At 47.9% G+C, this 27883-nt stretch overlaps 2 protein-coding genes across 4 annotated transcripts in view; one reads left to right on the forward strand and one right to left on the reverse strand.

Moving 5' to 3' along the window:
- The window catches only part of LOC133155737 (roundabout homolog 1-like), a 71331-nt gene extending 54175 nt beyond the window's left edge, over positions 1–17156 (forward strand). The window contains exons 8-31 of the mRNA XM_061281262.1: positions 1565–1573; positions 2396–2520; positions 2604–2775; positions 2912–3111; positions 3818–3899; positions 3982–4150; positions 4236–4402; positions 4532–4653; positions 5892–6123; positions 7227–7348; positions 7670–7841; positions 7927–8127; positions 9476–9502; positions 9609–9651; positions 10511–10665; positions 11400–11735; positions 12110–12220; positions 12396–12540; positions 12684–12920; positions 12993–13483; positions 13567–13722; positions 15303–15551; positions 15763–15953; positions 16023–17156. Coding sequence (XP_061137246.1) covers positions 1565–1573; positions 2396–2520; positions 2604–2775; positions 2912–3111; positions 3818–3899; positions 3982–4150; positions 4236–4402; positions 4532–4653; positions 5892–6123; positions 7227–7348; positions 7670–7841; positions 7927–8127; positions 9476–9502; positions 9609–9651; positions 10511–10665; positions 11400–11735; positions 12110–12220; positions 12396–12540; positions 12684–12920; positions 12993–13483; positions 13567–13722; positions 15303–15551; positions 15763–15953; positions 16023–16037 — 3929 coding nt within the window. The 3' untranslated portion in view covers positions 16038–17156. The remainder of the gene's footprint in view (positions 1–1564; positions 1574–2395; positions 2521–2603; positions 2776–2911; positions 3112–3817; positions 3900–3981; positions 4151–4235; positions 4403–4531; positions 4654–5891; positions 6124–7226; positions 7349–7669; positions 7842–7926; positions 8128–9475; positions 9503–9608; positions 9652–10510; positions 10666–11399; positions 11736–12109; positions 12221–12395; positions 12541–12683; positions 12921–12992; positions 13484–13566; positions 13723–15302; positions 15552–15762; positions 15954–16022) is intronic.
- Positions 17157–22444: 5288 nt separating this feature from the next.
- Positions 22445–27883, reverse strand: part of LOC133155714 (roundabout homolog 2-like) — a 97309-nt gene continuing 91870 nt past the window's right edge. For all 3 annotated transcript variants that reach the window (XM_061281225.1, XM_061281226.1, XM_061281224.1), the window contains 5 exons: positions 26146–26343; positions 25764–25922; positions 25485–25688; positions 24673–24867; positions 22445–24589 (listed from right to left, as the gene is read on the reverse strand). In XM_061281225.1, the coding sequence (XP_061137209.1) occupies positions 24588–24589; positions 24673–24867; positions 25485–25688; positions 25764–25922; positions 26146–26343 (758 nt within the window). In that variant the 3' untranslated portion in view covers positions 22445–24587. The remainder of the gene's footprint in view (positions 24590–24672; positions 24868–25484; positions 25689–25763; positions 25923–26145; positions 26344–27883) is intronic.

Raw genomic sequence — 27883 nt, forward strand, 5'->3', positions numbered from 1 at the left:
TTAAACTTGGCAACCTTTCAGTAGTGTGTGTATACTTAAAGATGAGGTCATACAAAAGCATTTTCATGGGTTTGATGATGCCCAATTTGAGTAAAATAAGTCTTCTTTATTTTAGCGAAGGGGAAGGAAGCTTTTGAATGAACCCGTTGTCCCTTGAGCCACGTTTGCAACGGCCCGTGCTAAAGAGTGTTGAAGGAGACTTCAAGACGGGAACTTTGTTGTCAGCAGTGTGCATACTGTTGATAAAACACTCCAAAGCCCAGCTGGTCGACCACGTTTTCAGCACTGTGTGTGCGTGTTTTTTTTTTTTTCTCTCGGCCTTCAAACACGTTCCCATTGCGCTTGGTTGACGTCCAACACGCCGGTCGTCCCAGGATGCATGTCGACAATCCCCGACCATTAATCTTGTTAATTTTCCAAATGGGGCGCTAATAACGTTTCAATGTCAGCGCCTCTTGGACGGTTCAGTGCGCCTACTACCGGGTCGGATGGCGTTTTGTCAACTGCCAATGTTGGCTTTGGAATTACTAACCATGTACATCCGCGTTCTTTCATTTTAATTTACTGCTAGCAGTTTACTTCTTTTTCATTATTTTACGATCAAAACAGTAATTGGGTGGTTATAAAGATTGATGACTACCAAATGGCGACATAAATCCACTGATAATTTGTTACCCTGGATTTCCCATCAGTTTATTGACAAAGTTAGCAAAACGCTAGCAGCGCCGCCTGGCCCCAAGATGTTGGGTGACCTCATTATAAACTCAGACTTGTGCGTGTAGGTGTTGTGGGGGCGCTTTAGAGATTTTGTGACTGACAAATATGAATGTCTTCACGCGGGAGTGTGTAAATCTGCATTTTAAAGGGCGCAAATGAGTCAAAGGCGTGGCGGGGCGGGCTGGGCTAAGATCATTACTCCGACTGACAGCCTTTATGTTTCCGTGGGCGCGCATAGATTAGATAAGACCAGCTATCGACTGCGCACGATTTATGACTCCCAGAGTGACAAGTTAACTTGCGCTGGCTTTTATGAACCCAAACCGGCAGTGGTGAGCGGCACTCTGGGTTCTCCTGGAGGCGTTGCTCGCGTTTGCTCGGGGAATCTTCCATCGCCATGTCATTTTGCTTTACATAATCCAAAATATTATTTGTGTGAAATGTTCTTTGCAGGTTGTACAACCCTTCTGTTATGTTTTTATTTTTTTCTGTCTTTGGTACATCATATACATTACATACAACATAGACAGACAGATAACAGAAGACATCTTAATATTAATAAATAAGTAAATAGATCAAATAAATACATTCATAATTAATAGATCAAATAGATAATACATGTCAATAAAAATAATGCATCTGGATAAAAAAAAAAGCCGAAATAATTTGTCTATTTTTTTGAGCGGCAGCATAACAGGAGGGTTCATGTGTTTCCAGCCATGTCCAACTGTGAAATGACAATATCGTGTGTGTGTGTGTGTGTGTAGCCATGGACAGACATCCCCTTATTTTCACATTGTTCATTGAGCCTTTGTGTCGTTGTGTGTTTTTCTTTCCTTTTTTTTAGTCGTGTCTGGTAAGTTGACTTGTCACCCGTCACCTGAGACAGGAAGCTGTCGCCACTCCACCCACACTCTCCCACCCACCCATCCATCCTCCACCCATCACCACTCCACACGCCAATCATGTCTCTCCAAATGGGTAAAAAAAACAAAAACCAAAGCGCTGGTCTTTGGGTCTCCAAGGTAAACGTGTCTCCTTTCTTTTTATATTGCTGTGCCCTCCCTTTTTTTTTTCTTTTTTCAAAGAGCGCGTCTAATTTGCGGACAAATGAGGCCTTGATTTCAAAGGACAGCTTTCCGATTGCTTTTTCCGAATGCGTGGCACAGGCCCGCCGTACAAATGATTAACGCATTAGTAGGCGCAAAATGTTGGGCCGCACCTGGAGAAGGTCGCATGCCTTGACGCCGCACGAAGACACATGGGTCCTATTGGAGGATGTCGGCGTCGAGCAGATGGTCAAAACATCCCCCCCCATACACACACACGACCGTTTCCATGTAAATTTGAATGCTCCGAGCCCTCGCCCATGCAAATGAGTTGGCAGCCGGACAACCTTTCTTGTCGTTGGTAAACTAGTACCAAAATTTGTAAACACGACGGTATATTCAAAATCTGCCCTGGAAAACTGAAAATATTCACCAATAATCAAAACGATGTACACAATAAAATGAAATTATCATATTGCAGCTTTAATCTTTCCTTGTAAGAAAAATAAGTAATACACAGATGCCACAAGGTGGCAGCAAAAGCACAAATTCTTTTAGACAAAGTTCAAAGTTAACGTCGCAGGCCCATTTGTGGTGTTAGATGATACCGAACTGTTGCTGCTCTGCAGTGCCGCCCACGTTTGTGGTGAGGCCAAGGAACCAGGTGGTCGGCGTCGGCAGGACCGTCACCTTCCAGTGCGAGGCCACGGGGAACCCACAACCGGCCATTTTTTGGCAACGAGAAGGAAGTCAGGTAAGCGGCGCTGCCTTGACTTAAGAGTGAAATTGAATTGCTCAAAAGTTCTGTAATGTTATGAAACGTGTTGCGACCCTCAGAACCTGCTGTTCTCCTACCAACCGCCCCAACCGTCCAGCCGCTTCTCGGTGTCGCAGACGGGTGATCTGACCATCACCGGCGCCGAGCGCTCCGACGTGGGCTACTACAGCTGTCAGGCCCTCAACATCGCTGGAAGCGTCATCACCAAGGCGCTGCTCGAGGTTACTGACGGTAAGCCCGCCTCGACGCTTTCGTGGTGTTTTTGTGCCTCTCACACAAAGCTTTGGATGTCATCAGCACGCCGCCCCTCCCCCAAAATCCATTAGGACACATTTTCTTTTTTTTTTTGGGTTATTTTGTTCCGCAGTGGTGTCAGACCGCCCGCCGCCGGTCATCCTGCAGGGCCCAACTAATCAGACGGTGGCGGTGGACGGCACGGTGGTCCTCAGCTGCGCGGCGTCGGGCAGTCCCACCATCCTGTGGAGGAAGGACGGCGTGCTGGTGTCCACTCACGACTCGCGCGTCAAGCAGCTGGACACGGGCGCACTGCAGATCCGCTACGCCAAGGTCAGACTGCCCAGCTGACTGATCACGTGCAACTTTGACACCTCAAACGTGGCTTGTAGCACCTTCACCTTCCGTAGGTTTACAAATAACACCTCCGCGGACCGCCACTTAATCATCACGCGGTCGACTCTGCGAACCTTGGCTGTCAGGTGGTGGCAAAATGATGTGTGCGTGTGTGAGCGCTGAAGAGTGTTCCCTCCTGTCGCGGGGTCAGAGTTCACGTCAGTTTGCTCGGCGGTGATGACGGTTGGCGTGTCTTGTAGTTTACAAGGTTGCAGAGCCGGTGGACCTGCGGTGAAAGCAATGGAGGGTGAGGGGGCGGGGGCGGGGCAGACGATGGGGGGGCGCAAAAGCCAAAAGAAAATGATATATTAGCTGGCGAACCCAAGCGTGAGGTGTGATTTGGAAAAAAAGAAAAGAAAATTGAAGCTAATGGAAATGACTGCTGCGTTTAAACACACCAAGTCACATCTGTTCATGTCCCGGTGCAGATTTGAAGGGAGGGGGAGGGGACGATTGAAATGTGGGCGCCTCTAATTAGTCCGTGCTGCTTTCTCCATTTGGCGTCTGCCACTCAACCCCCCAGCCAAGATACGATAGCGAGATGATCAAGAAGTGACAGTCGCACACACCCGCACACACCCGCACACAGGCCAAGAGGGAAGAGGCTGTCAGACGCTAACAGATCATTTTGGGCTGCTTCCAGCTGAGCGACTCGGGCTACTACGCCTGCATCGCCTCCACCCCCGGCGGCGAAGCCTCATGGAAGGCCCATCTGCAAGTCCACGGTAAAGCGCCCGCCCGTTCAAGGATAGCGCGAGCGGGAAAACGGAAGCCGACTTGTTCCGCCGTGTCCCTCGATGCGCTCAGAATTTGGAGTTCCCGTGCAGCCGAACAGACCCACCGACCCCAACCTGATCCCCAGCGCCCCCTCCAAGCCCGACGTCACCGACGTTAGCCGCACCTCGGTCACGCTCTCCTGGAAGCCCAACCTCAACACCGGGGCCACGCCCACCTCTTACGTCATCGAAGGCTTCAGGTATGCTCGACGCTTGCTTTCAAAAAATACATCTGACAAAATGCATGCATGATTTGTCGTATTTGTTTGTGTGCCCGCTGTGCAGTCACGCGTCGGGGAGCAGCTGGCAGACGCTGGCGGAACACGTGAAAAGCGAGTCGTTTGCGTTGAAGGGCTTGAAGCCCAGCGCCGTCTACCTCTTCCTGGTGAGGGCGGCCAACGCCTACGGACTCAGCGACCCCAGCCCCACCACCGATGCTGTGAAAACGCAAGGTAGGCTGCGCCGCAATCTCCGCTTTGCTGCATTGGCCCGTTTTTTTTTCCGCCTGGCTTTCAGCCTCCTCCATCTTTCTTCTCCGTCACATATAACTCAAAATGCAATAACTGGATGTTTGCCTGCAGACATCCTCCCAACCAGCCAGGGTGTGGACCACCGTCAGATCCAGAGAGAGCTGGGCGAAGTTCTGATCCACCTGCACAACCCCACCATCCTGTCTTCGTCCTCCGTCCGGGTGCAGTGGACGGTGAGTGCTAAGGCTGTCGGTGCCCCCCCCCCCCCCCCCCCCCCCGATTGGAAACAGTGGACGGCTATTAAAGTATTTCGAGTGAGAAGGAAAAAGCGGCCAACTCTCTGACTCTTAACACAAAATGGCTTGCAGATGTTGAAAATAAAATGAAGCCGCCTCTGATGATGATTTTGATTAAGTTAATTTCACACGTATGGTACAGCATGGCCCTCGGGTCATTTTGACCCACCACATAACAGCATCGCATTTCCCATGTTTTTTGGGGCTTAAGCTTTTTCCAATGTGCGATTTATTGTCCTTATATTTCACTTGGTTCGGCGCTTGCGGGCTAATCATAACCACCTGAGCTGGCAGCTTTTGTTTTATTTTATAGGCCTAAAAAAAACACCCATTTAAAAGCAGAGCTGTTCACCTTCCACTGGGACTTACGAGGATATTAGCCTGGTGGTTATGCCGCCTCGTAAAGCTGCTTTAATTCAACTAACAGATGCACCCGCGTTAGCTATAGCTAGCCTAGCCTATCCCTTAACTCCTGCCGATTCCGCTCTAACCGGCTCCAGACTTGCAGGAACCTCTGGCCGATGACCTCATGCCGCGGTTTGTGCAAACGTGCCAAAGCTGAGCAATTGACGGAGACTCGAATAGAGTGTCGGAGACGCCGCGCCGATGCTCGCCTGACAACTCGTGACAGACTCTGGGGGGAAGCGCTCGAGCAAACGCGATGCGGTTCGGGGACGCTACTGTGGAGCTGTCGATCCCTTTTCCATCTTAAACCTACGTTGCCAACAAGTGCCGTATGAGTCACGTCAACGTCTTAACTCCGTTGCTGCACTTTAGCCCTCGAAGATGTAGAATTACGTTCCGCAGTCTCCACTTGGCTGCAGAGGCAAATCTGGGACAAAAATGGACATGCATGCTAACTTTAGTTGATTTGACATTTTAACTCATTCAGTGCCATTGATGGTTATAGACGGGTTGGCAGTGAATGAGTTAATCCACGGTCTCCACTTTGCTTCTGCCGGTCAATTTCTTGCTGCCCTCAGTCTCCTCTTGGATGAAATTCACAACATCACCAAACCTTTGAGCGCTGAAGCTTAATCATCTCAGAGTTGCTTTGGTTTCTATTTTCTCACCTCGTTTTTGCTCCTCCCAGATAATTCGATCAAATCCAACCGTGCCCCGACTATCTTCATGATTTGACACTAAGGGCCCTTTGTTTTGCCGCCGTCCACCAGGTAGAGCAGCAGTCCCAGTACATCCAGGGCTATAAAGTGATGTACCGGCAGTCCCCGGAGGGGCAGCCGCGCGGCGACTGGGCCACCTTCGAAGTGCGCACGCCTGGCGAGGACAGCGCCGTGGTGCCGCAACTCCGCAAGGGGGTCACGTACGAGTTCAAAGTGCGGCCCTTCTTCAACGAATTCCAGGGCACCGACAGCGATGTGAAAATCGGACGCACCCTGGAGGAAGGTGTGTGCCTATGCATGCGTTTGTGTATGCACGCACGTTTTCATGTTTACACTGTTTTATATGCACAGCTTGCATGTGTGCAAGGACACAACAGCTGTTCACACCAGGCGACAGGCGGCGGGTGGGCGGCGGGGGGCTGAATTATGTACTAACATGCTACATTCAAGCAAGCTGGGCCCCATAGATGCACTTTTAGACTCCGGTTATTTAACTCATTCACTGCCAACCCATATAATATCTTTGATGTCTATAACCGTCAACGGCATTGAATGAGTTAACATTTGACGATACACACTGATATTACCCATGCCTTAATTGTGGGTGTTGCGTCTCCAATTTGATGCGCAGTGCGATTCCCTGCTTGCCCTTAGTCTCCTCGCGGATAAAACTGCACCATCATTAAAAAAAATAATTCAACTCAAATACACGCCTTAGCGTTTTCATCTCCAACACTTGGTGTGCGTGCCTGACACTAGCATGTGTATTTATTTTTTTATTATTTCTTTCCGTGTACTCTCCGATGTTACAATGACACGGAAATCGTTTTCATTTGTGCAGCAGAAGGGAAATTATGCCTGCCTGCCAGCCGGCCACGGTGTTTACTGGAAAGTGTTGCCGTTTTCATGCGTTGTTGTCTTTAATTGAAAGCTGCCTTTGATGGAAATGGATGCTTTCACATCACGCCACGCTCTCTTTTTAGCTCGCATTCGTCATTCTTTTAATTAGAGCTTCAAATCCCCTCTAATATACTCTCAAACTAATGAAATGGTGGATTGGGATGGAACATGCAGCTATGCTTTACTTTGTAAAACCACTGTGAAATGAGGTGAGTGGGTGGGTGGTGTGTATGACATCAAGTAGACAGATGTGAGGATTTATATATATTTATTTTAATCATGGCTTAAAGATATTTTTCTACATTTGTTTCTTTTAAATTGCCAGCAAGCCATCATTCCAGGAGTGTGACATCTTTCTTTTTTGCTTTCTTTGTTGTCTGGAACTCAGCGAGACAAGCACCAACTCTTTATGTAAGGCAAAGGTGTGTCTAATGCATTTTTCTCTGTGCTTTGTCTGCACCCCCCAACCTACCTCCCTCCCATTAGTGCCCAGCGCGCCTCCACGCGAGGTTACAGTGACGGAGAGCGGCGACAACGGGACTGCCATCGTGGTCTCCTGGCAACCGCCACCGGAGGAGGAACGCAACGGGGTGGTCCAGGAGTACAAGGTAAACCGCCCCCCACCAAGCGGTGACACACAGACACAAAGATACTTAACAATTAGGTAAATAAAGCAGAGCGCACCAATACTGCCATCTAGCGGAAAAAAGGAAGACTTTGCCAGGTGAACGTGGGCTGAAGGTCAAGTTAACCAGCATTTTCTATTTTTTATACCACTGCCACTCCACAATTTTTTTTACTTTTTTGTGTGTTGATTAGGTATGCTCAAAATATTATATTGAAACAATAAGCCTAAAGATATTTACATAGTTAATTTTCTTAAACAAAAATAAAATAATGGGAAAGGCCCCTTGTCTCACCCACCTCAGATTTGGTGCTTGGGCAACGAGAGCAGGTACCACATCAACCGCACGGTGGACGCCGCCACCTTCTCCGTGCTCATTCCCAGTCTGGCTGCGGGGGTCCGTTACGGCGTGGAGGTGGCGGCCAGCACCGGGGCGGGCCCCGGGGTCAAGAGCGACGTCACCTACTTCCAACTCGGTGAGTGCGCGGCTATCTGGACTTGCGATTATCTCTCGCCATCTCTTGTTTTGTAAGGCAAAATGTTTGACTGTGTCCGGCTCAGACGCGTCGGGGCGGCTGACGGCGGCAGCGGACCCGCAGAACCCTCTGTCGCAGCAAATCTCGGACGTGGTGAAGCAGCCGGCTTTTATCGCTGGCATCGGCACTGCCTGCTGGATCATCCTGCTGGTCTTCAGCATCTGGCTCTACCGCCACAGGAAGAAGAGGAACGGGCTCTCCAGCAGCTACGCCGGCATCCGCAAGGGTCAGTGCGCCGCCTAATGTGCACTGTGGATGCCAGGCCTCTAGAGGGCAATATGTTTTTGCAAACTTTAACTGTTCCCTTCTTTTTTAACACTTTTTTCCACACCTGTACATTGTTTAAAACCTTGAATATGGACATACACATGGGCCATACTGTAAAAAAAAAAGACCAATTTGACAATTAGTTACTGCAAAAAATTGTTTACATTTAACAAAATTTGTAGCTCTTTGATTTAGTAGGATTGTTTCTTTTTTATTATTATTATTATTATTTTATAGTTGTAGCATTGTTTTTTTTAATCGTTTGGTGGTTTAATATGAATAATAATTTTAAACTTTTGATTTGAAATGACCTAGAAGTACAATACAATACTAAAAATGACCACAAAAAAAATGAATTCAAAGAATACATACAGGAACAAATAAACGGTAATATAAAGTCCATGAAATCTGCAAAATGTGACAAAGGCGAGCGTTGGGTGAGGTCTCCTTCATGCCTTCCTCCTCCTCATCCTCAGCGTGCTCCCGAGACTGCACCAGGCCTGGCGAGCCGTGCAAGAGTGTTTGGAAGAGAGTTTAATTGCAGCCACGTGAAGCAACAGAGTGCTCGGGACAGGGATTACGTTTTGCCGCAGTCCATGTTGTCATTACAAAGCGATCTTATAGCCTTCCATTCAAGTCATTTTCCCTTGGATTTGTGTCCTTCTCACCCTCTGACTTAATTGCCCCGACAACAGCATCTTAATGTCACATGTCTCATTTGGACTCGGTTCAAAGGCGAGACTGCACTCGGTGGCGCCGGCCGCCGCATCAACACCTCCGCGGCGCGCTCCGGCTTCAAAGTTCAAAAGAGCGAGGGAGAGTTGTCACGCGTCATGAAACTTGACTTTTGTTTTGCACTTGGGTCCTTCCCGTGACAACATTTTCCCCTGGTGGGGGTCCGGGGCCCACCGAGGTGTTTAAAGAGCAACACTTAAATGCAAACGTATCGGGCCTACTTTCATGAGTAATCATCAAATACAGTCGCATAGTAGGCCCAAATGTTCCTCTGAGATTTGAATCCCTAAAAAGTATCCTTCATGCTATTCTAAATATAACATAAAAGAACTGTAAAAGTGCTTTTAAAAAATCAAGATTTTATTATATTACATTATACATATAATTAATTATCTCGACTATATAATTATTATAATATTATATATGTACATTGTACCTAAATTTGAACTACAACTAGAATGCACTTAGTGATTTGTTCGAGAGAGAGAAACTTTTCCACACACAATGGAGTTATATAAGTCCATTTTGTATATAATAATGTGTATTCAGTCAACATTTTTCTCTCCCCACAGTGCCATCTTTTACCTTCACACCGACAGGTAAACACACACTCGCACACGTTGAGCCACAATTGCGGACACTGACATAATTGCATTGTATCCAGACGCCGCAAACTTTCTGACTGCTCGTGTTTTGTCTTTCCAGTGGCCTACCAGAGAGGTGGAGAAGGAGTCAGCAGTGCTGGAAGGTAAGAAAAGAGATGCAAATCGAAACAAGGTGGGCAGGCACACTTGATCGAGGAGGTTGAAGTTGGAGTCAGCTGAAAAGGGTTGGGCTGGGTGTACCTCCACCAAGTGTCCAATAGAGGGCGTGCTGGGACTTTGTAACGCAGCAGAAAGAGGGTGTGGAGTGTGGGGTCATCCATCCGTTCATGTCCGCTATGATTGAACCACTCAAATGGTGGAGAGCCACATGTGACCACCAGGCTGCGCCGTTGCATCATGACAAAAGGTGCTGGAATGGGACATGGCCTTGTTGTCTATGAAATCTAATCAGGAGTTCTTTTATTCCTCTTTGTTTTGCTTTTTATAATAATCTGACCAAACAGGAAGCACCTTTGAACTTTTGGCGATATGATTCAGCAGCAGGTGAGCACGTTTTCTGGCCCGGGTTGCCGGCCGGGTCTGTACGTTTAGCAAGATTGTAAGAGACTTTCATGGCTTTGTCTAATCCGGGCAGTCCGCTAATGCCATCGGGGAGGGGGGTGAGGGGGGGTCGGCGCTCAGGCAAAGTGTTGTCGGCTTTGGGCAAGGCGAGTGCACACACAATTTGTTTATCCACGATTCTTGTGCGTGTGCGTGCGTGTCTGCGTGTGTCCAAAAGGCAAAAAGTACTAAAACCGGATTTGTATTTTGCTCCTTCTCAGCTGCTGGATTAATAAACTGCACATAATCTTCTCTTTCACTGTTGATGTTACTGCACTAGGTTCACATGAACGCCATTGTGTTGCGTTTTGTTCACCGTTTGAAACCAAGTTGGAGAACAACTTTTTTTGTCGTACGATTCTTTTCGACTTGCAAACGCTTTTGTGTTCCCCCACCCCGCAGGCCGGGCCTCCTCAACATGGGCGAGTCGGCCACGCAGCCATGGCTGGCCGACACGTGGCCCAACTCCTGCTCCAACCACAACAACTGCAGCATCAACTGCTGTGCCGCCGGCAACGGCAACAGCGACAGCAACTTGGCCACGTACAGCCGCCCCGGTACGTTAAAACGCAACAAACAACACAATGTGGAAGCGCACGTACAGTAAGACGAAGGTGGGAGCTGCCGGGAGGAAGTAGTCGCATATCTGGGTTAGCTCCCCGGGGAGTTCTCTCTTATCCTCCGTCTTTCTCTCTCTCTCTGCGCAAGTGCGACCCGCACAAAGGAAATATTAGGATTAAGAGCAGGCGGCTGTGTTTGATTTCTCCCAGGCACAAGTTGACATGTTTGCGGGTAGGAAATAAAAAAATTTAAGAAAAAAAAAAGGGCTCGTGAAATGTGCAGCACAATAACAAAAGACAACAATTCGTCAAATCTTAAAGCAGCTAACAGGCTGCTGGCAATCTACTTGATCCATTTCTTCATCCAGTTCGACATCGATTCCGCTCCATCCATCCAAACAATCTTAAAAGCTTCCACCGAGCTGCATAGCTTGATATATATTTTTCAATCCAGTTTTTATTTTATTTTTTTTTAAAGATCTCAATGAAATCAATTGTGCATGCGTGCGGTGAGTGTCCACACGCTTGACATGCTGTGACGTGTTTAACCGCAAGTAACAGGCCTTTGCATGACACCTGCGTGTGTGACGCAAAGCCGCTCGCTTCTGAAATGACAAAGGACCAGTCATCGTCCAACGACGGCTTCCGCTCTACAGTCGGACGGGCACCCGACATTTTGAAAGCGACCCGCCTCGGTTGGTAACACCCCCTCCCCCACCCGTGTCCTCCAGCCGACTGCATCGCCAATTACAACGGCCAGACGGACAATAAGCAGAGCGGCCTGCTGGTGCCCGAGCCGGGCGTGTACGGCGACGCCGAGCTGTCCAACAAGATCAACGAGATGAAGACCTTCAACAGCCCCAACCTGAAGGAGGGCCGCTTCGCGGGCGCCGGCGGCCAGCCCACGCCGTACGCCACCACGCAGCTCATCCAGTCGTCCATCGTAAGCAACAACGCCGGCGGGGGCGAGCTGAACGACAAACACTGCTGGAAACCCCCCGGCGGTGTCCTGCACCCCAAACAGGAACTGCAGTACAGCATCATGGAGCAAAACAAGCTCAACAAGGGTGAGCTCATTGGCCCTCAAAGCCTTCATCGCCACCGTCCGCCTCCTCCTCCTTCTTCAATCTCGCCAGTGTGGAAGTCCATCGATGCCTCATCCTCGCACCTCGCATTTCCTTCAGCCTGTGTGTGCGAGCAAGCTGGCATGTACGTGCGTGTGTGTGACATTCATCTAACCCCTAAAGAGATGGCATCTCCAGGTCCAGTGGATCATGTGCTTCTACTGGATCATCTAGCATGAATTGCTAACACAACTAACACCAGCTAACATGCTGAAATTGTATCTTTGTGCATTCAAACTTGCTGTAGGTGTCATGAGCACAGGGCCTCGATTGAAGAAATATTTCTGTATGCCTCCCGCCCCCCCTTTGCCAATTAGATCGCTACAGAGGCGGCGACCCCCCCATGATGCCAGCCACCATCCCCTACAACAGCCACACCGGGGGCTCCTACAACAGCTCGGACCGAGGCAGCAGCAGCAGCACCTCGGGTAAGACCTCGCCTCATCCCATTTCAATCAACGCCATTTTGCCTACCGTCTTCAGTGTGGTCTCTGCTGCGAGCACTGAGCTGAGTGGGCGGAGCTCTTTTATCAATGATTGTGAAAGCCAACGCACTGCCGCTTGCAACTCAAATTTATCTCTTTTTTTTGTGTTATCGAGCAGGCAGCCAAGGTCAGAAGAAGGGAACGCGCACGCACAAACTGCCCAAACAGAGCACGATGAACTGGGGCGACCTGCTGCCTCCCCCGCCCGCCAACCCGCCCCCGACGCGGAACGCCGACGACTACTCGCTGTCATTGGAAGAAAGGTGCGCCGTGCGTGCCCGAGGGGGGTTTGTCAAACCTTGATGGAGGGATGCCATGAATATTTACCAGCTGTTGAAAAACACGGGCGTCTCGGGCAAATGATGCGGAAATAATGAGCCTTCACTTCACTCTGGGTTGTTGGCAGCTGCGAGGCAGACATGCAGTGCTCCGTGCCGCCCTCTCACATGTACCTGCAACCCGACGAGCTGGAGGATGAGGAGGAGCTGGAGATGGAGCGGGGGCCCACCCCTCCGCTCCGCGGCACGGCCTCCTCCCCCGCCGCCGTCTCCTACAGCCACCAGTCTACGGCCACGCTTACACCCTCGCCGCAGGAGGAGATGACGCCCATGCTGCAGGAGCTGCCCGACAGCCGCGAGCGCAGGTGCTCTCCATGAGTCGATGATGTTGGAATTGTTGCCGCCCCAAGTGTTTCCTAAACTCCTGGTCTTGGCAGGCGCCGTGCCGTGAGCCCCCCGCCCCCTCCCAGGACGCTCTCGCCCTCACGCACATACGGTTACATGGCCAGCCCCCTGGACACCGACGGGATGGAGGAGGAGGACGACGAGCGGATCCCCGAGGAAGACGAGGACACGGACGCCGAGGGGGCCAAGTTGCATTACCACCACACCCACCCCCACGCGCACCCCCACCACCCACAGATGCACCCGCGCCGACTACTGCTGCGGGGCATCGAGCAGACGCCGGCGTCCAGCATGGGCGACCTGGAGAGCTCGGTGACGGGTTCCATGATCAACGGCTGGGGCTCCGCCTCTGAGGAAGACAATGTCTCCTCCGGGAGGTCCAGCGCCGTCAGCTCCTCCGATGGGTCCTTCTTCACTGACGCCGACTTTGCGCAGGCCGTGGCGGCCGCCGCCGAGTACTCGGCCCTGCGGGTGGCCAAACATCCCGGGTTGCCGGAAGGCCAGGAAGGCGCGGCGATGTTGGGTGGGTTGTCCAGAATTTCAAAAGATAATTCTGTTTGGTGGTACCGCCGTCGATAGATTTGCTGCCGTTTTGCTTTTACCCAGCGCGGAAATACCAAATCAATCCGGCGGGCCACCGCCCTAGCAGCCCCGTGTCCACAGACAGCAGCGTGAGCATGGCGGCGGTGCACAGGAGGCCTCCCAAGAAGCAGAAACAACATCCGGCTCTGGGAAACCAGCGACGGGAAGCCTACAGCGAAGGTAGCGCATCCTTCCTTACAGCTTTGGAAAGACAAGGTCACAGTTACAAGCCAGCGCTTGATTGATTTATTTTTTTTATTTATTATTTTTTTTTTTTTTGCAAGCCATATTTTGAGCATCAGCAAGCTTCAAATTTCAGTCCATTCCGGATGTTTTTTTTTTAATTCATCAGGAGGGGCTAGCTAGCTGCTAATAGCTAAAAAATAGTGCCATGTCCCACGTTTGGTCACTCTACTTGGCCTTGCTTGATGTTAGGCAGAATTCATATTTGTTGCCCATTCAAAATAAATGACATCGCCAGCCACGCCCATCGGACCTTGTTTACATCGTATTTGAGCTATTTCTTTTTTCTTACTCCATCCTTTTTGTTGATGCAAAGTGTCCGTCCGGTGCTGGTTAAAGACTTCTTAAAGTGGCCTGGTGCTGTGTGAAGTGGATTAAACATATTGGCGCACACTTGACGCGTGCCACTGTCCTGCCGTCCGTCCTGCCGTCCGTCCTGCCGTCCGTCCTGCCGTCCGTCCTGCCGTCCGTCCTGCCGTCCGTCCTGCCGTCCGTCCTGCCGTCCGTCCTGCCGTCCGTCCTGCCGTCCGTCCTGCCGTCCGTCCTGCCGTCCGTCCTCTTTCGTGTCAGCTGCCCTTGAGTGTTGGAAGGAAGCACTTGACAGTGAGATTTAATATCCAGCTCGGTGGGAGGCAGCAGAGCGGCTCGATCTCCACCCCCCCCATCCTCATCATCAGCTTCCGCTTCCTCCTGCCGTGCTCCTCCGATTCCAAGGCAAAGGCATCCTCCTTTGTTTGAGTGGCGAGGACAGCCCCCTCCGTCCGTCTGTCCGTTAGTCATCCTACTGATTGCACTTGATCTGAATGGATTGTTTTTCATTTGGAGGTTATTGCCTGCACCTCCCCACCTCGCCTATCCTAACCTGTCTGTGGCTGCAGCGTGGTCTGAAGTTGCTGAAATGAAATTTAAAAGGGAGGAGGGGGATTTTACAATAATTACAATAATTGTTTTATTTGCTTCAGAAAGAGAATGTTCCTCCGTATTTAATTGGATTATATGAGTAAGGGCCAAACACCTGACTCTTTATTTCAATTCATATTCTTTTTTTATGACAGCTTTTAGTGATAGCATCCAGTCTATTGCTGTATTTCTCTTGCTCCAGACTCCAAATAGCCTCCCATAAGACACATTCAATTGATTCAAAACAATAGAGATATAAACACGCACGCACACACACGCACACACGGAGGGAGGCTTTGACGTGACAGGATCCAATATCCCTTCGTGCACATTCTCCATCATTTGATTTGCTCCAGACTGAGAATGGTCTCCCATCAAGACGGATGAAATAGATGAAAGCGCCCTTTGCCCTTCTCATCTTGCTTTTGTTTGCGCCGTCCACGTGGAAGAGAACAACGTACAATACCGCCGGCGGCTCGCACCCCTTCCGCTTCGTGTTATTGCTCTACTCTTTTTGTCTTCCACAACATTTTCCCAATATTTTGTCACAAAAAGTTCACTTTACCGATTAAAGGTGCAGCTGTCAAGCGGTTTTACCCCATGTGTTTCTCCCACAGATCTTCCGCCGCCACCCATTCCACCGCCAGCGGTGCTTAAATCCCCCACACACCCTTCAAAGGTTGGCCCCGAGGGCCGAGGGTTGGTCTCCCCCAAATCGGGAGACAAGAGAGGGCCGACGGCAGCGGTGGGATTCCGACCCAAAGAAGGCACGGAGCCCAGAACCTGCTCGTCGGAACGCAGGGAGGCCCAGGAGAGACAAAAAGCCCAGGGGGGCAAAGGCGGCCACAGGGGGCGCCAACAACCAGGTACAACAAGACTTGTTTTTTGGAACTCAGAGAAGTTGACCCGATGGCACTTTCATTCAAACTAGGGTTAGGGTTTCAAACTAGGGTTTCAAACCAGGGTATATATGGCCGGTCCAAAACTGTTGCCCATCAGAGCCACTCCCAGTAGTCCATCAAAACCAATTTCAATTTTGAGATTTTCTACAGTTTTTCTACTGTTCATGGGCGGCAGGTACCGAGGACATTCTGCCGTACAGCCGACCGCAGTTTCCCGTGAGCGGCCCGCGAGAGCCCAGCTCCTCCAGCTCCATGTCCTCCAGGGGCTCGGGTGGGCGACGGAGAGGCGACACGGGCCACAGGAACCCGGCCGACCTGAGCCTCAGCACCGCCGCGGCTTTCCAAGCAACAAATGAAGAGCTCGAGGTACTAAATATTGCACCATCAGCAGAAAATTCATGACATTTTTGTCATTGCTTTGCTCTTCTTGCCCAGATGGTGGAAAGCTGAAGAAGAGGATGGTTCTTTTTTTTTTTTTTTTTCCCCTCCTGGGCACCCTCTGTTAAATCGCAGTATTTTTCACCACATCGTGCATCCGCGGCCTTCTCTTTACGTGCCGATGTCATTTTTTTTTTTTCTTCTTCTTCTAATTTATCCCACAGCCGGGCCGACAAAGAAATGGACGAACGGTGCCTTCAAATGGGCCGCTTGGATATTTATGTTGAGTTCCAATGAAGTAAAAAAAAAAAAAAAAAGGCTCGACCGTTTCTTTTTGTCGAGTCGGCACACATGCAAGCAGAGAGGGCTGGACTTTAAGTGTGTAAATATCCGGACGTACAGTACGGAAGACATGTCATCCCATTGTGGTACCTCAATTTATTTCCCCCCCTTTTTTTTTTTTTTCTTTTTTTTTAATGCGAATCCTAATTTTATTATGCCAGTAAATATAAATATTTTATCATTTCCCTCCATGTTTGTAATTTGCAATATTATTTAGCAACCCTAAGAATGCCACTTTGGGATTTTTTTTTGCAATGCACTGTTATGTTTCATGTTGCCGTCAATGTTATTTGCTTTGTTTGTTTGTTTGTTTGTTTTCCATTGGTTTTAAAAGCACAATCACTAAACTTTATTTGAAACCATTTTGTTTATTAACCTTTTTGTCTAACGGGCAGGAACGCGCCAGGAAAGACAAAAGAGTCCAGATGTTGATGATGTTGATAAGGGTTGCTGTTTTACGAAGGCACGCCAGTTCTCAAGTGACGGGGGGGTTGGGGGCGGGGCGGTTAATGTGAATCACAGCTGCAATGTGGATATTTGTTTGGCATTGATCGTAACATCAGCGATTGCACATGGAACTGAGAGAAGGCTTACATTTGTCAACTCAATGCACTTAAAAGAATGTCAAGTCGAAGGAGTCACTTTGAGGTGTATGTCTGTGTGTGGGGGGGCGGTTTCTTTGGTGGACAAAACGGAGACGATGAAGGCCCTTGCCCGTCGTCTTTTTAAAGGGAGCAAAGCGTGCTGTTGTTTATTCATAGGACATCTGCAAACATTTGTTTCGTAATGCAAAAAAAAAACAGAAAAGCAACCAAAAAAAGGATGAAAAATAAAAGAAAAAAAATCTAACTGATGTGTGTGTGTTGATGTATTGTCGCCGCCCAAATATGTTTTTTTTTTTTTTCTTTTCATAAATCCATCTAATAGAGATTTGGAAGTGAAAATGTCTAATCAATTGTCAGATAATTCTCTCCAGTTCCAGGAATGCTATCAAACCTGGAGACTGGGTCCTGATCACGTTTTGGTCCAGTGTTTCAAGTTGACTGCCGTGAGGATCGCCATCTTGGATTCCACCCCAAGAGGCAGGTAAGCAGCTCACCTGCTTGTGGGGGCGGAGTCTCTACAAAGGGGCTTGCTCATCATATTTAGCCAGCAATCATTTCAGCTTCCTTCCGTAGTTTTGACTTTGGATCAGACTTGGTCTCTTGGTTTGGCGGCGAAGGGCGTGAGGTCTTTGCAAGCGCTGTTTGGAGTGCAGCTCGATGACAGCCCTTGCCGTACGTTTTTTTGCCGACCTTTTAATTGTGCTTCCTGGAGAAATTGGGTTGTCAGAAAAAAAAGAAAAAAAAACATCCATCCAGCACAAAAGTACATTCCGCATTTTTTTTAATTAATATTGCAGCATCCAGCAAGACTTTCTCCAAACGTGAAGAAGATTTGAGAACAAAAGATGCTCAGTCACCTCCTGATTTGAGGATATTTAACCGAGACAGACCAAACAAGGTCACAGCTGGTGCCAAAACTCATTTTTGTCTGCTGTGCGACGGCCCAAACCGCTTCATTAACATCCTTCTCAAACGAGGAGATAATTAAGGCAACATCTGCGCGCTGTCATCTTCGGAAGATGTCGTCGCAGATGCGCTCGGAGAATCTCACAACTCTTTCTTGTGATTTCAGACTTGGACACAATCACGTCGGGAGACTTGACCTTCAAGCCTAAAAGGTCACTAATATTTGACTTGCATTACGTCTAAGGCAAAAACTTTTGTCAAGTTGTGTCGTTCGTTTCCAATGAAGTAGAGGTCTCAAAATTAATCGATTAATCGGCAATGAATCGATTGTCAAATTAATAATCTTTTTTTTTTGTCCTAAAGTTGGCCACTCAAATCTGACTGTAGTCGAGTGATGGAAGCACTGGTGACACTTCTCATCATGGTCCCGAGCAGCAGATGGAGGATGCCAGTCAAGCTTAGACTGGACAAGCGCATCCGAGTGCAGCCCGTCTGCTAGACCAGCCTTGCTTCTGATCCATCTCCTTATGTTCCAAAGCCTGTTAGAATTATTTTTCTTGGCCAGCTTGATTTTACTCTCGGAGATAATATTCGCTACTTATAGCGGCTTTAAGTAAGATCTTTGGAGTTGATTCCTCAAAACGACAGCGTGCAGGTGTCGTGACCTGCAAGCCTGGCGGTGGAGGAAGCCACTCAGCGGACTCTCACTTGTGGTATTAAAAGTCCATCAAAGCCCAATGAAGACGGATGGCTGCACATGACCGTAGCCTCAACTTTGCAGCATCTGCTACTTTGGGGGAAAACAAAAAGAAAGCCGCAAATAGACTGACCAAGCAAAGCGCAAGACATTCGTCAGCCTCTGCTCCAGGAAAGAACAATGTCATGACATTTGAATATTGTATTAACTTTTTTGTTGCTATACATCCAGCAGGTGAAAATATTCATCAATACAGAATGACCATCGGACAATCAAGATGAAGCCTTCACTTTGGATGGTGAAAGTGCAACGCAAAGTCAAGGGTGTCCCTAATGAAGTGTCCGCTTGCCATCCTGTGCGCATCTTTGCCTCCGCTTGCAGCAGCATCGGCATGAGGTCCAAGTTTTAATCACCTGCGCATAATTGGAATGATTCCCTGATCTTGATGTGTATTTCAATCCATCCGTATAATTACGCCCCCCCCCCCTCCACACACACACACACACACACATACACACACTTGATCGGCTGCAATTAAACAACATCCTGAGAGAGGGAGGAAATGACTCTTTTGTGCTCTCATTTTTCACACGCATCAACAATTAATGCATCTCGACAGTGTGTGTGTACACGGAAGCCCCCCCCATCTATTAGCATATTGCACCTTTACTCATTAGCCTCATGCCGTTGTGAGTGCTTTCAAGACGCTGGCTTGTGTTGTAAAAGTACAAATAACTGTTAATTTTTAAACCCTAATCCTTCATTAAAGCGCTACATTCAGACCCTAACCCAGGCCATAAAACTCAGGTTTGACCAAAAAAAAAGAAACCCTAAATGTGTTCTGAAATCCTACTCTAAAACTCTAACAACGGCTTGACACCCTACTTTGAAACCCTACCCTTGTTTTGAATTTGTAGAATTTGAAAAGCTAACTTTAAACCCTGGTTAGGAAGCCCACCCAGACGCAGACTCGACGGGAAGCATTTGCACTTCAACAGTAAAGGCTTGGCTTTATCCGCTCATCTCGCATCCCCCCCGCCGCTCAGCGTATCCTGTTAATACCTTATTTAATGAAGCGTGCTGGTACAAGTGTAATACAAGATTAATTAGACATCTCCCAGCTAGCTGCGCGCTACATTCTTATCTGATGACAAAAGGCAATAGAAAGATGGAAAACTGATCATATTATTTCTGTATCTTCTTGACGACAGGGTGTGGACAGACAACGTTGTTTTGGGGAGAGAACAGTTCACGCTAATACCCGCCAAAGGGAATATTCCCCTCCTTCTGGGCGTAAAAAACCAATGAGACCTAAAAACGAGACATAGTACACGATATACATACAAGTAAACAACACAAAATAAAAAGAAGGCACAAACAATGACCATTGAGCGTGTTGCTGCTCCTTGCGTGAACAATTCATTGAGCCAGAATGTAGTTAAACGATTTGTCAAGGAAACTGAAACAGCACTTCTTTTGTGCTCGTTTTCTCACAAACTAACGACTAACTTTATTGCATGAAAGGATGCACCGTTATGCAACAGCGGGGAGATTATGTTTCTCTTTGGGTAATCTTGATTTTATAACACTGCATATACATGCCTAAATATTGTTATCCATTATATCTATTGCAATTTCACATTAGATTGCTGGTTTGAAATGTACTTTTATTATTATTATTTTAATAAACTTTATGTTAAAACTTCTCTGGTGTTTTATTCCTTATTTTTATTTTTTTGGCCATGAAAACACAAATCTGACATTTGGTTAGCTGCTTTCTATGCCATATGTATATATGTTTTACGTTGTGTAATATGTGTTGGTGTCGCCCAAAATAAAGAGCAAGTAGTCAAATACACATTCTTGACACGTACAGAAAATGCATAAAGTTATGAGGTACACCTAAAAATGGTGGTGTACCTAATGGAGTGTCCGTGTGACGTCACAGCTCAACCAGCCAATCAGGAGGTGGGGGTGAGGGCAGGTGTGGCACTTTTCACTTTCAGTTCAGCTTTGGCCATGATTTTTCCTTAATAAACTGGCCTGTTATTAGGTACACCTAAAAATGGTGGTGTACCTAATGGAGTGTCCGAGTGATGTCACAGATCAACCAGCCAATCAGAAAGTGGGGGTGAGGGCGGGTGTGGCACTTTTCACTTTCAGTTAAGCTTTGGCCATGATTTTTCCCTAATGAACTGGCCTGTTATTAGGTACACCTAAAAATGGCGGTGTACCTAATGGAGTGTCCGAGTGATGTCACAGATCAACCAGCCAATCAGAAAGTGGGGGTGAGGGCGGGTGTGGCACTTTTCACTTTCAGTTAAGCTTTGGCCATGATTTTTCCCTAATGAACTGGCCTGTTATTAGGTACACCTAAAAATGGCGGTGTACCTAATGGAGTGTCCGAGTGATGTCACAGATCAACCAGCCAATCAGAAAGTGGGGGTGAGGGCGGGTGTGGCACTTTTCACTTTCAGTTAAGCTTTGGCCATATTTCCCTAATAAAGTGGCCTGTTATTAGGTACAGCTAAAAATGGCGGTGTACCTAATGGAGTGTCCAAGTGATTCTCTCGTTAAGTGCACCTGCGTGAAAAGTTTTAGCTCCTGCGGAACGTGAAAGGAGCTAAAACTTTTCACGCAGGTGCGCTTAACGAGCGTCACTTGGAAAACGTTGGAATGCGGCCCCGAGGACGAGAGCTTGACACCTGTGACCTTTGACCATGATACTTCCCTAATAAAGTGGCCTGTTATTAGGTACACTTGAAAATGGCGGTGTACCTAATGGAGTGTCCAAGTGATTCCTCGTTAAGTGCACCTGTGTGAAAAGTTTTAGCTCCTGCGGCACGTGAAAGAGGCTAAAACTTTTCACGCAGGTGCGCTTAACGAGGGTCACATGGAAAACATGTTGGAACGCGGCCCCAAGGACTAGAGCTTGACACCTGTGACCTTTGTCCATGATATTTCCCTAATAAAATGGCCTGTTATTAGGGACACTTGAAAATGGCGGTGTACCTAATGGAGTGTCCGTGTGATTCCCTCGTTAAGCGCACCTGCGTGAAAAGTTTTAGCTCTTGCAGAACGTGAAATGACCAAAACGTTTTCACGCAGGTGCGCTTAACGAGGGTCACTTGGAAAACATGTTGGAATGCGGCCCCGAGGACTAGAGCTTGACACCTGTGACCTTTGACCATGATATTTCCCTAATAAAGTGGCCTGTTAGAGGTACACTTGAAAATGGCGGTGTACCTAATGGAGTGTCCGTGTGATTCCCTCGTTAAGTGCACCTGCGTGAAAAGTTTTAGCTCCTGCGGAACGTGAAAGAGGCTAAAACTTTTCACGCAAGTGCGCTTAACGAGGGTAACTTGGAAAACATGTTGGAACGCGGCCCCGAGGACCAGAGCTTGACACCTGTGACCTTTGACCATGACATGTCCCTAATAAAGTGGCCTGTTATTAGGTACACTTGAAAATGGTGGTGTACCTAATGGAGTGTCCGTGTGACGTCACAGATCAAACAGCCAATTAGAAAGTGGGGGTGAGGGCGGGTGTGGCACTTTTCACTTTCATTTAAGCTTTGACCATAATTTTTCCCTAATGAAGTGGCCTGTGATTAGGTACACCTGAAAATGGCGCTGTACCTAATGGAGTGTCCGAATGACGTCACAGATCAAACAGCCAATCAGAAAGTGGGTGTGGCACTTTTCACTTTCAAAAGCCTAACTATACATGGCAATTTTTTATTTACAGAAAAGGCTTACTATACTTTTTTTTTTTTTTTACCAAAAATATAGCCTCTTTTTCCTATATTTTTCATGGTCTACAAATGTGACTTTCTTGAAATGATTTAAAACATTTCTTTCCTTGAATTACAAGGATAAAACATCGATCAACACAAAGCTATGTGAAACTTCAAAGTCAGGAAGACATCGTTGATTTTCAAAAATATTTTATTTGATATTGAGGCGGGTACAAGGGAAACCAAAAGAACATGGATTCATTTTTATCTTACAGGAAGGAGGACAGTGAGATGTGCACGGCCGTCAGTTCTCTTTTTGGGGACGAGGAGGACATGCAAGTGAATCCAAAGGAGGATGTGGAAGAGGACGTGACTTACAAAGCAAATGAAGCGACTGTAGGAAAGACGGCTGATCGGGACCGGACACCAGGATTTCCCCCGACCCTTTCTTTTAACTTGCATTTTTTTTTCCTTTTTTGATTTTTTTTTTAATTAAGAAAAAGGCAACACACACAAAAGGCTACAAAGAAGCAACAACTTTGAAAGATAATAATAAAAATAATTTTGGCTCCTCCCGCGCACTGTATCCACCTCATACGGAGCGCCTCGCAACTTTACGAATAAAACAAAAACACATTTCGTACACCACAAATTGTTATGCATATTCCACATTAGACTTATCTTTTTTTTAATAATTACAAAAGGAGGCCGTGGTGTCAACGTAAAAGAAGGAGAAACACGATTATTGGACGTTAAAAATTTGGTCTTTGTCGGAATGTGGGGGGGACCGCATGTGGATAGAACGTTTATGTATACATACATAAATATACACGTATATATACATGGACACCAGCAGAATGAAAAAGAACCTGAGATACTCTCGTGCACCTCATTTCCAGAAACACTGGCCACTGTGCGGACTCAAAAGATGAAATACCATCACAACAACCTCAAAAAACAAAACACATTATCCAAGCACAAAAATACTGAAGAGCAGCAGAGTTTTGGTCAAAGGCAAAGAATCAAACAAAGGATGACATTGTCTGATGTTTTGGATGCGCGCGCAAGTGTCATCCTCATTGTGTATTTTTTACACACGTCTTTTATTGTCTGAGAATTGCAGCATTTTGTTGTAAAGTACTTTTTAAATTTTAGTCATTGAAGACACCTTGTAAACATCTGTCATTTTCAATTATCATCCCAATTTAACAAATGTATTTGCGACTTCTTGTAATAAAAAAACAAATTACCCGTGAAAATCATCAATATGAATCTTCCAGGATAGATACAATTATAAAGAAATAGCATTTAGTAGTCGATAAACGGCTGTGCATGTACGTATGTATGTGTGTGTCACGTGTGCTAATGTCCATTTCAGACAAAATCTTGTTAAAGCTCCAATGAGGGCGCTTGAACATCAACTGAGGAGCAAAGCAGTAATGTGCTCCTCAAAAGAAGATTCATTCAAAAGATAAAAATCAATATGTAAACAATTGGGGATGCTCCACATTTACTTAAGTGCTGAAACATCACCTCAGTGTGGTCAAATCATTCAGAACAGAGTATAAAAAAAAAATTAAAAAAAAGACCCCCCCAAATGAGTAATTGCTCGCCTTAAAGTGACAGTTACCTCTCTGAGCTTCCCGGCTGGCTTGCCATTTTTTTTTTTTTTTAAACAAAACATCTCTGTACATTTCTCTCTATATAATTCTCTTCTTCTCTTTACAGTACAGGAACTCCTCTTCACATCTACTTTTTCTTCATGTCAGCAGGAGCTATGGTCTTTTTTATTGTGCTTATCACCAAAACGTTGCAGTGCAAAAAACAATAATTAACCATAATAATAATTACAATAATTAATGGCAACCATTAGCAGATTGTTTGGAAAAAATAAAATAAAAATGACAATTTTATGGCACAGCAGCCACACCTTTCACATATTGTACAAGGAGAAACTAAATAATAATAATTAAAAAAACGGTTGGAGGCTTGCATAGCAACAGCAAGTTGAAAGAAGATATTTACAAGGAAATTACAGATTTAAAAAAAAAAAAAAAAAGAGCGCTCACCACAAGTGTCTCTCTTTCGGACACACACACATACACATACGGAGTCAAAGTTTTCCTCAAAGACCAAAAGCATAGTGAGATGTCCAATATGTCCGTGTCTGTACATTGTACGTGGAACATGTTCATCTGTGACCGCTCCAGCCAAAACGTTGTCTGTCCGTCTGACCGTCCGGCCGGCCGCAAAGAAGGTGAGCACGTCGTCGCCCTTCAAAGGTTGAGGGGGGTGAGCGTCCCCGTTGGTTTTTCTTCTTTCAGTCATGTGAGACACTCTGTGAGGGAGGGGCAGAGTAGAGGGGTATAAAGTACGTACATAGCGAATTCAAAAGAAGACAAGCTCATTGGTGGAACTCACATAACTCTCCTGAGTACTGCCCTTGCCCGTTGGCGCCCAGGAAGTCGGCATGTTCCATGGTCGTCCACTGCTGCGGCTGCCGGGGGCCGTCCGTCTTGCGGGGCCCCGTCGAGCCCTTGGAGGAGGTGGTGCCCGACGAGCTGTGGCCGCTCGCCGACGGGAAGGACGGCCGGTGGTACGGCGGGCAGCTCTCCTCTGAATGCGCAAACATTTGGACACGTTAGCGACAAGCCACAACGAGCACGGCGAGGGCGCTCCGTTTCCGACGCCAACAACCGAGTGCCAACAACCGGTGGATAAATGTGTGGGAGTACCGCCGAGACGGGCTCGCCCGGATCCGTCTGCCGCCGTCGCGGGGACGATAAAAGCCAAAGTCATTCCCCGGCAGTTTGTGACACGCGGAGCCTGCCAAAGGGTGGCGCCGGCTTCAAGGGGGGACGCGAGCAAGCTAAGGACGGCATTTTGGAAGCGGGGGGAGATTGGGGAGAGCCAGCGCAAGTGTCAGACAGTGCCATCTGTTTACCGCGCCGCAGCATGAGCGCTATCTTTCACACGGAGGAGGACGCAAGCGAGGGAGCGAGCGAATGGCCAAACTGCTAAGCGAGATGAGCAGCCTCCGTAAGAGGCAACTTTTCCAGGAAGCGGAAAATATCGAAAATGCTTCAAAAACAGAGCGCAGATTTCTTTTTGGGGGGGGTGACGCTAACGTGAATGGCTGTGTTCATATTTGATATTGTACATATTGTACAGCCGTGTGTTTTAGAGCCAATTTAAATTGACAAAAAAAAAAGGCACGAGAGAGTTGCATGTACCGGTTTTGTGGCCCGGCCGCTCCAGGCGGTGATGCTCCAGGGTGGCGCGCGACAACTGCCTGTCGTCGGCCGCGCCGGACATGGGCGGGCGCTCCAGGGACGTGGCCTTCCTCTCCGGAGGCGGAATCATGCTGTTGAGGCAGCGGCCCGTCTGGGCACGGGCCTGGATCTGGCCAGGCGGGGGCTCGGGAGGAGGAGGGAGGTCTGTTCGGCAAACGGCACAAAAGGGTCCAGACACCCGGCAGAGACATATTCCCATTTAAGTCAATGAGCCCCCACCGTCTGCAGCGGCATCTCTGCGCTGGGGCGCCGCGGCCTGGTTCCGGGCTTTGCGTGCCGGCCTGGCGGCTCTCTGGTTGCCCAGGCTATGCGTTCCCACCGTGCTGCCATCCGTCGAGAACGGGCTGCCGGGCCGGTGTCTGCTGGACGAGCCTTTATCTGCGGAAAAAACAAACAAGTGGAGGAATTAATTGTGAATCATGACATTAGCATCCGGAAAGATAGAGGTCCGGAAATCCAGGTAAGTCACAGCTAGCGAAGGTGAAAGGCAGCCATCGCCCAGCCACAAAAGTGCCATGCGCAAAGTGGGCACCCTTAGCAGAAAGGAAGAAGGTGCGTGCCCACGCCGGCGGGAGGGCCGGACTCTGGTCGGCGCACCGACCTCGTTTGCAACGGCCTCGTTTGCTGAGGCCGCCGCCGTCCAGCCGGTAGCCCGCCTTGTCGGCGGCGGCCACCAGCGCCTGGGCGAAGCTGCAGTGGGTGAAGATGGAGCCGTCCGACGAGCTGGCCGAACTGGAACGCCGGCTGGAGAAATTGCGGTCGTCCTCCGAGGCCGAGCCCCAGCCGTTGGCCATTGAGCCTGCAACGCCGTCATCGTTGGTAAACCGAGCATCTGGCCAAAATTGAGCGACCGCTACCGGAGGATCGTCAGCAATGACCATTGCCACGTCAATTCAAATCCAAAATGTAGATAGCAAAAGTCGGAAGTCAGATATTGAGCTGCAGTGCATTGTCTCCGGCAGGATGCAGTTCCACTTTTCCTCACCTCACGTCTTCCGTGTGGAATACTGAACTAAAAACACATCTTATAAAATTCTTCTCCACTTAGTAGACATCGCCACCTAGTGGCCTGGCATGCACATTGCAGCAGTTGGTCGTCTTCTATGAGACTTTTCTCAAAGCATTTTGCCAGTTTGAGGTGGCATACCCTTCAACTCAACTTTGACCTCAATCCGCCCTCCCCCTTTGGTTGCCTTGTTAGCAATCTAGGCAGCAAAGCACTTGGGCAGGCGCCACTTAAGACGCGTGTGCCAAAGCGGGCCTGCAGAAAGCTGTCACATCAACATGTCTGCTCTGGCGTTCGTCAAAGTCACAGATTTTTACTGACTGGCTGGCACCTTTTTTTCCCCCCAGCATCTCCAAATGTGGCCTTGAAGAAAAAGAAATACTAAGGCGAACGCATTCATCTCTTTTTGATCAAACTGAATAGGGAATATTTTGAATTGCTTATATTTCCATTTAAAACCAATCTTACATGTCACTGAAAAGAAATAGTTTATAAAAGATCCAATTTAGAAAAATATGCAACAAAAACAGACATTCAAACTTCTACCAACAACCCGGGCTAAAATATGCTCCTCCACGACACGTTCCTTGATGCCAAGTACTACTTTTGTACGAACATTTTGCGGTAGGGGCAAAAAAGCGGGAGCAGTCTTAACAAGCAGCCGAGCAACGCGGTCCGGAGCCGACATCAAAAGATCCAATGAGCTGCTCATCTCCTGCAATATGGATGGTGAGGGATGCTGATAGCATTATCATTTATTTACATACACTCGCAAAGCCCCTTCAAAGAGTTTCCACTTCAAGAGTTGCGCCTTCCCCGCCAAAGGTTGCAACATATTTTGACTTCTTCTGCAGTTGGAAAGTTCCCCGATGAAAGGAAACTTGTGAAAAATGAACGCTTGCGTCAGGTACAGGAAGCTATCAAGCGCCCACACTCTTAAACCTTTTATTTTTTATGCCGCTGGAATCTGAGGTGGTAACTACTTAGTCCCCCTCTTTGAAATTCCTTTCAGACGTTCGCTCTGAGACAGACAGACAGACAGACAGATTTCCAGCGGGTCCAATCCCGCCACGAAGAATAGCACCGATAATGAAGTGGCGAAAGCTTTGGATATGGAACACTGCCTCAGCATATCACATCACAGAATGACCCCCCCCCCCCCTTACTTTCTTTTTCACACCCGCCAACAGCCACTTTCCACTGCAGCGCTTCCATTCCGGGAAAATAGCGTCGCAATCAAAAATGTCGACAAAGTAACGTAATTTGATAAAAATTCAATCAAGTTTTCTCTTTAAGCTCCAGGGGCGGAAAAGTTCTCAGACTTTTCAAAGCG

Source organism: Syngnathus typhle, linkage group LG6 (assembly GCF_033458585.1).
Source record: "Syngnathus typhle isolate RoL2023-S1 ecotype Sweden linkage group LG6, RoL_Styp_1.0, whole genome shotgun sequence".
NCBI classification, from domain to species: Eukaryota; Metazoa; Chordata; class Actinopteri; order Syngnathiformes; family Syngnathidae; genus Syngnathus; species Syngnathus typhle.